The sequence below is a fragment of the Phoenix dactylifera genome, chromosome 8 (assembly GCF_009389715.1).
Source record: "Phoenix dactylifera cultivar Barhee BC4 chromosome 8, palm_55x_up_171113_PBpolish2nd_filt_p, whole genome shotgun sequence".
In the NCBI taxonomy this organism is placed as follows: Eukaryota; Viridiplantae; Streptophyta; class Magnoliopsida; order Arecales; family Arecaceae; genus Phoenix; species Phoenix dactylifera.
Genome location: NC_052399.1, coordinates 4,021,619 through 4,030,107, shown reverse-complemented (window position 1 = coordinate 4,030,107; position 8,489 = coordinate 4,021,619). Strand labels below are relative to the sequence as shown.

General features: G+C 38.0%; 1 protein-coding gene across 1 annotated transcript; it reads right to left on the bottom strand.

Annotated features, from left to right (window-relative positions):
- Positions 1-489: 489 nt before the first annotated feature.
- LOC103708800 (26S proteasome regulatory subunit 8 homolog A-like) lies at positions 490-7,475 on the bottom strand. Its single transcript, XM_008793890.4, has 9 exons — positions 7,193-7,475; positions 6,270-6,367; positions 3,070-3,294; positions 2,905-2,967; positions 2,621-2,784; positions 2,160-2,316; positions 1,965-2,063; positions 1,751-1,861; positions 490-882 (listed from the first exon to the last, which is right to left on the bottom strand). The coding sequence occupies exons 1-9, from the start codon at positions 7,416-7,418 to the stop codon at positions 742-744; spliced, it is 1,284 nt and encodes a 427-aa protein (XP_008792112.1). The 5' UTR covers positions 7,419-7,475; the 3' UTR covers positions 490-741.
- Positions 7,476-8,489: the final 1,014 nt, after the last annotated feature.

Sequence of the window (8,489 nt, the reverse complement as noted above, 5' to 3'; positions counted from 1 at the left end):
TGCCTATGAATCCAGTATGCTCTGCTGGATCCCTTCTCTACCTTGTCCCGTTTTGTTTGGGTCCCTCATTTTGCTCTCCTGCAGCAGAATGTGATGGAGGACCCGCGTCGGTTTCTTATACCACCAAAGCTACCTACAGGGACAAAAGCATGGGCGCCTGCCCAAGCTCCTTTAGCACTGATTTCCACGTCCACTCTATGTTTCGAAACAACCACAGGATATATTCATACAGGTCCACGTAAAGAATTGTTTTTATGCTTTTGCTTTCTTGTCCGTTGTTGTGTCAACAGTAAGCAATGTCAATACTGCTTCTTACCCTTGTACCAGACCCATTAACCAGAACGGTTTTTTGTATGATGAATCTGTAGTGACTGATAATTAAGAAATAATGGGAATGTAGGGCAAATTATCACCAGAACCTCCCCTTCCACGTTCAAGTTTGATTACCAACCATCCAAATTTTATAACCAAAATTTGGCACAAAAAGAAAAAAGAATCCCGTATCATGGTATATTTATCAGCCCAGCTTTCATTTCATTTCACAACACAACCAAGGACCAAGCTAGCCCATCATTATTAGACGTTCTCCATCATGGTATACTCTTACAGCATTTGCCTGAACCTTACCGAATCACGACTTAAAATGCAACAGTTTCAAGTTCAAAAAGGTGTTAGGATCACGTACAATAATTTATGTCCTTCAGAACACATCAGTAAGAAAAGCAAGAAAATAGAAAAGATCTACTTCCACAGCTTCCTGAGGGACATGTTCTTCTCAGTCTCTTTCTTCATGACCTTAGCCACTGCCATCTCAAAATCCTCCTGTGTTACATGAACTCTCCTCTCCCTGAGGGCAAACATGCCTGCTTCGGTGCACACCGCCTGCAAAAAAGAGCATCAAGCTATATGGTGGACTTCAAACTGATAATGGCAGATCAGGAATCATAATTTGTTCAACATGCATGCTTCACAAGACAACTTATAAGTTCAATTTCCAGGAATATGGTTTTCAATATCATATGCTGATATGATGCCATTGCAATAGGCGAGTTTTAGCTGGAGCATGTAATGGTGCATCACAAAAGATGAATTCATATGTATTTACTTAAGATCTTAACTCACAGCATATTAGATGTATGTTGACTACCAATAAGAAGTCCATAGCAAAAAACCAGGCACAACAACAGGAGATATTACCAAATGTTCTTTCCACCTCTGAACAGCACATGTTTTGCCAAGAAAGTTGATAGAAGAAACAGGAAAAGTCAGCAAAAATGTCTCACCGACATTAGGTTACATGTCCAACTAAAGTGCCAAATTACAGGTGGCAGGATTATGATGCCATCAACCAATGGCAATGTTCCATCACCTATAAATATAAACAAAAAGAACCTACACAAAAAATAGTGTAAGTTCAGTGCTCATGCAAATTCTAACGTATCCAGCAAACCTTTGGAGGGGATATAGTGCTCAATTGAAATTCTACAGCAATCATCTCTCTCTCTCTCTCTCGTTTTTTTTTTTTTGGAGGGGGGGGGGGAAGATATAATTCCCTAAACTTGTTCAGAAGCTGCTACTAAATAACAACTCATTAAGCAAAAAGAATGAACAGAAAAGGCAAGCTAGATGGTACTACATGCCTAAGTTTGAGCAAGTCATGATTGTTTTGAATGGATTATCAGATACAGTTTTACTTGTAAAAACAACGAAGACAAGATAGCATTATTAATATAACAGAGCAGAGAATTACCTTGAGTTCTGCTCCAGATGCCCCATTCATCTTTTCTGCAATCTTTTTAAGATCAATGCCCCGCATCAAGTTCATCTTTCTTGAGTGAATTTTCAAGATATCCAAACGAGACTGAGAAATAATTGGAAGGCATAGTATTTAGTGTAAGCAATCACTTGAAAGAAACTCAAAAAGACAATATAGAGTATCATATTCTGGTCACTGTATCACATACCTCTTCGTTAGGGTTAGGAAACTCAATTTTTCTATCAATCCGACCAGGCCTGAGGAGGGCTTGATCCAAGATGTCTATCCGGTTTGTGGCCATCAGAACCTGTATAGAACATTGTTTTTGAAGAACTGCATTTCACGGATAATAATATGTAACAAGAACCAATTAAAATAACTTTATAAACAAGGTGCAATGTACTTTGATCTTGTTTGATGCTTCAAATCCATCAAGCTGGTTGAGAAGCTCAAGCATGGTACGTTGAACTTCACTATCGCCATTGCCAGTGCCTGACTCCATTCTTGCAGATCCAATGCTGTCGATTTCATCCATGAAAATGATTGACGGAGCATGTTCCCTGCAATGGAAAGTATTGGACAAGTACATAATTATTAGCATTATTAGAGATAAATGAAGATTGTATCATGATTTCTCATAACTTTCCAATAGCAGGTGACACAAACATAGATTCTTAGAGGTAGTCAAGTAAGGTGCTCAGTTCTATGCCATCTTCGATAGACAGAATGTAAAAGTAGGTCTTCAATTTCATTACTAATTTACTCTGCCGATTGTCATGTTTAGGACCATGACATACTAGCTGTACAATGATATTTACAATATAAAGATGTTAAGAAGCTGATAGCGACAATAATTCTACACACCTAGCCATAACAAAGAGTTCTCGAACCATTCTGGAGCCCTCCCCAATGTATTTCTGAACCAACTCAGATCCAGAAACCCGAATGAAGGTACAATCAGTATGATGAGCAACTGCTCTTGCTAGCAGAGTTTTCCCTGTACCTGGAGGCCCATAAAGCAACACTCCCTGGGAAAATCCAACATCAAAATCTTCTTCTTGAATACAGATTTAATTGCAAAACAAAAAAAACCATGTACTTCATATGAGATGAACAAGAAGAAACCGATATGCTGTCATGACATATACCTTTGGTTGAGCTATTCCAAGGCTTTCAAATAATTCAGGATGTTTGATTGGAAGCTCAATGACCTGAAATTAAGCAGAATTTAGTGCAAAAGCCCGATGTAGAAACAATTATACATTAGCATATGCTTAAATGTATATAAAAGCTAAGGTTGCCACTTCACTGACCTCCTTTATCTCCTTGATTTGCTGGTCAAGACCGCCAATCATGTCATAAGTAGAATCAGGAACCTTTTCAACTTTCATAAGATTAACTAAAGGATCCACTTTGCTGGGCAAGATTAAGTGAAGCACATAACTATCATTGCGAAGAGCAACTCTGGTTGATGGTGTGATCTTTGTTATGTCAATGTTCTTATCAATATCCACAACGTATTTCCCTTCTGGATGAACCTGAAAGAAATATCCAAGTGTTTGAATCCTAGATACTCGTGTTACAACAACTGCTCTACAGCAAGCAAAAGCAAGCATCAACTATAAAGACTTTATATCAGCAGAATACTATGCAAATAAGTTTGTGTAAACAGAATAATCTACAGCCCAACATTATTCTTCACGAGTTGCCTAGCATAAAATACAGAATCCACTTAAAAAAATGAGCTTCCAGAAAGAAAGCCAGCAACTTAGTTCATACTTATGTTCAAAAACCACTCCCTGAAATCCAAAGACATGGAGCTAACATAACTTGATAGAAGAAAATATAAAATAAAAATAGATCCAGAAGGTACACCACAAGCATCCTACTTAATCTGTGTATCGCATGGTTGTTCCGTAAAGGGTGTGCAGATTGGGGGAAGTGGCAGGCCTGAAGTGGGTTCCAGCAGAAGTGAGCAACTTCTGCATGTCTGATTCAGTAGATTGAACCTGTAATCACTTCAAGAAGGTGGGTGCCTTCACTTTCAAACACTTATTTCTACCACACAAACCCCAATTGTAGCTGGGATCTTTTTACCGAGGCATCAAACCCACTTCAAAATCTCACTTGCCTTGTTATTGTTGGACCAGCTTCCTAAAGCTTCCACCTTCTCCTAAATCCTAAATCAATTGCCATATATCACCAGTAGCATTTTATCAAAAAAATCCAGCTTACCTCAATTATATAATGCACTGCTCATTATTTTTGCCATTTTTCTTCATTCTGCACGTACAATAATTTACTGAGTAATTAATTTTATCACCATGTTATTCAATAACATTCTACTCAAAAATATTTTGATGCACCTTCATAACCTAATTATCTTCATAACTCTGCTTTCTTGCTCAAAACCCAAGACATGTCAGTAGCAGGAAGCTTCCACTTTAGGGGCTCTGAAAACTTGCCAATAAACCCAATTCCTAAGCATTCCCTATTTGAGTTTTCTTAAGAGACCAACTTCTCTATACCTGCATCAGAACCCACTCTCTCACCGAGTTCCACTTCTGGTAACTAAGACCCAAATCCACAACTGTTTGCTTCAGATTCAGAAAATTAAGGTTCACTCTTTGAATCTCACTTAGTTTTGGAATTAAATTCACACATAATAACTTCACAAAATGAACACAACGAACTAGATAGGTGTTACCCAGTAGCAGTAAGAGATGAAGTCAGCAGTTCATAACTCATATCACAAGAAATAGTAATAAAATAACTTAAAATGAAAACTGGATAACTTAAATAAGCAAATATGTAAGACATAAGTAAATAAACAAATAAATAAATAGAACAAGCCAAAATAACCTACAAAGATGTGATGTTTCCAGCCAATTTCTATAATCTCACAATAATAATTGTCATGATTGTATTCAATTAATATACAGACATTGTGTCAAAAATTTAACTCCCACAAACTGCAGATAATCTATCGAATTGCATCAAATGAAGGAAACAGGTGACTCATGTATAAGATGTGAACTGTCGAACAAACAAATTCTTAGTAATTGAGCCAACCTATATCAACTAGAAGAGTGGATATCAGATATTGCTAGTACACTAGTTATTTCAGCATAAATTTTATTATGGGCAGATCATTCTGAAGCAAATCATATTCTCTATGCAAGAAATGCATGCCTTCTCCAAAGACATATCTACCAAGCTGCTTGAATGCGCTTATGAAAGAAGAATATACAGAAGTGACTTGAAAATTTTGGACTGAGTTGGATAACTCCAGTGATTAGTTAGATCAACAACAATTAGACAACTCAAGGGAACATTATGTTATCCTGAATATGCTAGACTCAAGTTTAAGATTTAAGTATCCAATCATCTTATGCTTCTTGATATAAGAAAATGCCCTAGAACCTTCAATGCTGGTTATGAAGATATATCGGAACATTTTAGATTTAGGATCTCATATACATATACATACATACAAATATACAATGGACAAGAGATACAACAGACTGACTGATTTTATTATTTAGAATCTATTATACAAAATAATGAGAATATAGATGAAGATATATGTAATAGAATTAGAGCTAGTTGGATGGAGTGAAGAGTTGCATCTGGAATATTATGTGCCAAGTAAATACCTTCGAGACTTGAGAGAAAATTTTTTAGAACAATAGTGAGTCCTACAATATTGCATAGCTCCGAATGCCGAGCAACAAAAGGAAGTGCATGAAAATAAATTAAGCATAACAGCAATGAGAATGTTATGATGGATGCATAGTAACGCTACAAAAAAATAAACTAAGAAATAATACATAAAAGAAGCCTAGAAGTTGTACAAATCGAGGACATGGAAAATCAATTTAGATAGTATAAACATGTATAACGAAGATTTGAGGAGCCTTCAAGAAAAAGAGGTACTTTAGTTTGTGTTGAAAGTTGTAAGAAAAGAATAGGAAGACCTGCTTTAACATTGATGGAGGTTGTGAGGACACATATGGAGACACTTGAAACAATATCAGTGATGGCCCTAGACAGGAATAGTTCGCAAATGAGGATCATAAAGTTGATCTCAAATAGTTGAGAAATGGCTACATAATTGCGATTGTGATACATGCACATATAACATAAACACAGACTCACATGCGTGTGCATGTTTTTCAAGTATCCAACAGTTAGAGGCTTCTTTTGGTAGCAGCTTCTTAGGTAAGCACATAATTGAGTTAATTTAGATTCTTAAGATAGTTAAGTGGCTCATGCTAAGTGAGAAGTTTCTGCAACATTTTTCATGATTGACTTGTAAAGACTCATTCGGCACAAAAAATATAGAAATAAGCCTCAAAAACAGGTTCGAATTGTCATACAGAACTTAAGAATATAAGCTAAGACATCTGACATTCCAGGATAGATGAGATTGCATTAGCTAAAGAAGAAGATAATCATAAAATGAATACCAGCTCGATGAGGAGAATACATGCAGCCAAACTCCATGACTTACTTTAACTAAGACTTTTGACTTCCCCATAACTTTCACCACTTCACCAACGTATGACCCAGGCTCTTGAAGTAGTTGTAGTTCCTCTCGAAGCATTCTTACTGCAATTGCAATAACCATTACAACGTCAATGATATGGGTCAAAAGGAAGCAACAGAGTTTTCTTCATAACCAAGTGATCAATCAGCATACATATCGAACACTGTTAGCATTTCATATTTCAAAAAAAAAAAAAAAGGCCAGATCCAGAGCAATCTTGGAACCCTAAATGGTGAATTGAAGCAAAACCACGTTTCAAAAATTTTGCGCATATAGATCACACTAAACCAAAAATGCCTTAGAGATACGACAGACGGAATGTATCATAACATACAACATTCCAGACAACTAGATGCTGCACATACTACTTTTACGGAGAAAAAGATGACAACATCATAACACCAAAGTAAATTATCATACAAAGATTCAAAAAGGTCTCATTAGTTGTTTATTTTTGAAACTTCAAATTTTAATCTCATATCTTTCCGACACCAAATACAGACATAAAGCATGATCAGAAAACCCACCATCCAAATCTTTTTAAAGAATATAAAAACAACTTCGAAAAGAAGAGTTCTTCATGAACTGCCACAAAAAACGATGATAGCTTTCCTCGTAACAATACCCATCAGAAAAACCTCAGGTTTTCAAACATGCCCAGATCAAATAACAAGCAATCGAATAAATTCATAGAAATTTTCTCCCGTCTCTCTCCCATTCCATAAACGATCAAAACAAGAATCCCAAGAAACCACATGAACGTAAATTGAAATCAGAATTAGGGCTGGCATCAGATTTAGGGTTTCGACGACGATAACAACAAGAAACCTCCATCGAGGCAATATTTGGCGTTAGGGTTAGGGTTTCAAGAAGATGGGGGCACTAACCTCGGGAGTTGAGTTCGTTGCGCTGGGCCTCGAGGCGGTTGAGGTTGTGAGTCTTCTGGCGGAGATGGAGCTGAAGGTCGTGGATGTGCTGCAGGTAGTACTGCCGCAGCCCTTCTCCTCCTCCTCCCCTTACCTTCGCCGGCGGCGAGAACATCTCGCCCTCCGCCTCCGCCCGCTTGTCCCCCGCCGCTGCCGCCACCTGCTTCTCGACCGCCGCTGTCGCCATCTTCTTTTTTCCCCTTCTTTTTCTTCTCTACCCAGCGATGCAAGCCCGCCCTGAGCATTTTACAGTAGATCCCAAGATAACGTAAGTCGGTTGGCTCCGAGAACAGGACACAATTACGATAATGCCCCTGTAGGATGTGCTTTGCTGGCCCAACCAGAAATATATCTCGGTTTTTCAAAGAAAAAAAACTAGGCAACATCTCTAAACATAATCAAACTTGATATTGATACCCTCAAATGAGGCACAGTTACAAATTACGCAACTAAATGTTTGCCAAATTGAAACTAAGAATTCAAACCAGGATCGGCGGAGTGGTCCCGAACCGAGCAGTTTCGGCCATTCCAAGTCATTTCGGCGATTGACTCGCACGGTTCTGGCAATGAAAAAAAATTTATTACCGAAGAGGATGAAGGAGAAGAAAAGAAAGAAAAAGATAGAACGAGCAGGGAAGGAAAGGAGAGAGAGAAGTGGAGGCCAGCTGACGGAGGCTCGGCGAGCTGCGCAAAGGATGCTCCTCCGAGCTCTACGTTTAAAATAGGAGACCCGCCCTATTTTCTAGCCACGGGTTTTCTTCGTCTCCTACTTAGGTTGTCAGTCTTTGGCGACTCTCCATCGGTCTTTACTGGCCTCTGCCATCCTCTGCTAGCTTTTTTCTCTATTATTTTTCTTTTTTTCTGTCTCCTCGCCTCCTCTACTGTATTAGTACAGGTTTGGCACGGTATGATTCGGATCTATATCAGTTCGTCTTGCCGAACAATCGGTACGGCATCCGGTACCAATTCTATCATTCTTGGTTCGAATACCAATGTCAAATATCTTGCATGATGTTAGGCTTATGTTCGCACAACACCTGCCATGTTAGCTTAAACTATTGAGTTGTGTGTCTTGGTTTTTATTTATTTAATTATTCAGTTAGTTTGGAAATATTAAAGAACCATAGAACTGGTATTTCATGTAATTTCCGAAATTTGATTGCTTGAGTGCGCTATAGTTGTTTTCCTATGTATGCTTCCTTTATAAAAATCTTATGAAGCTAGCCAACTCTATGCCAGTCGGATATTCTGGTGGCAT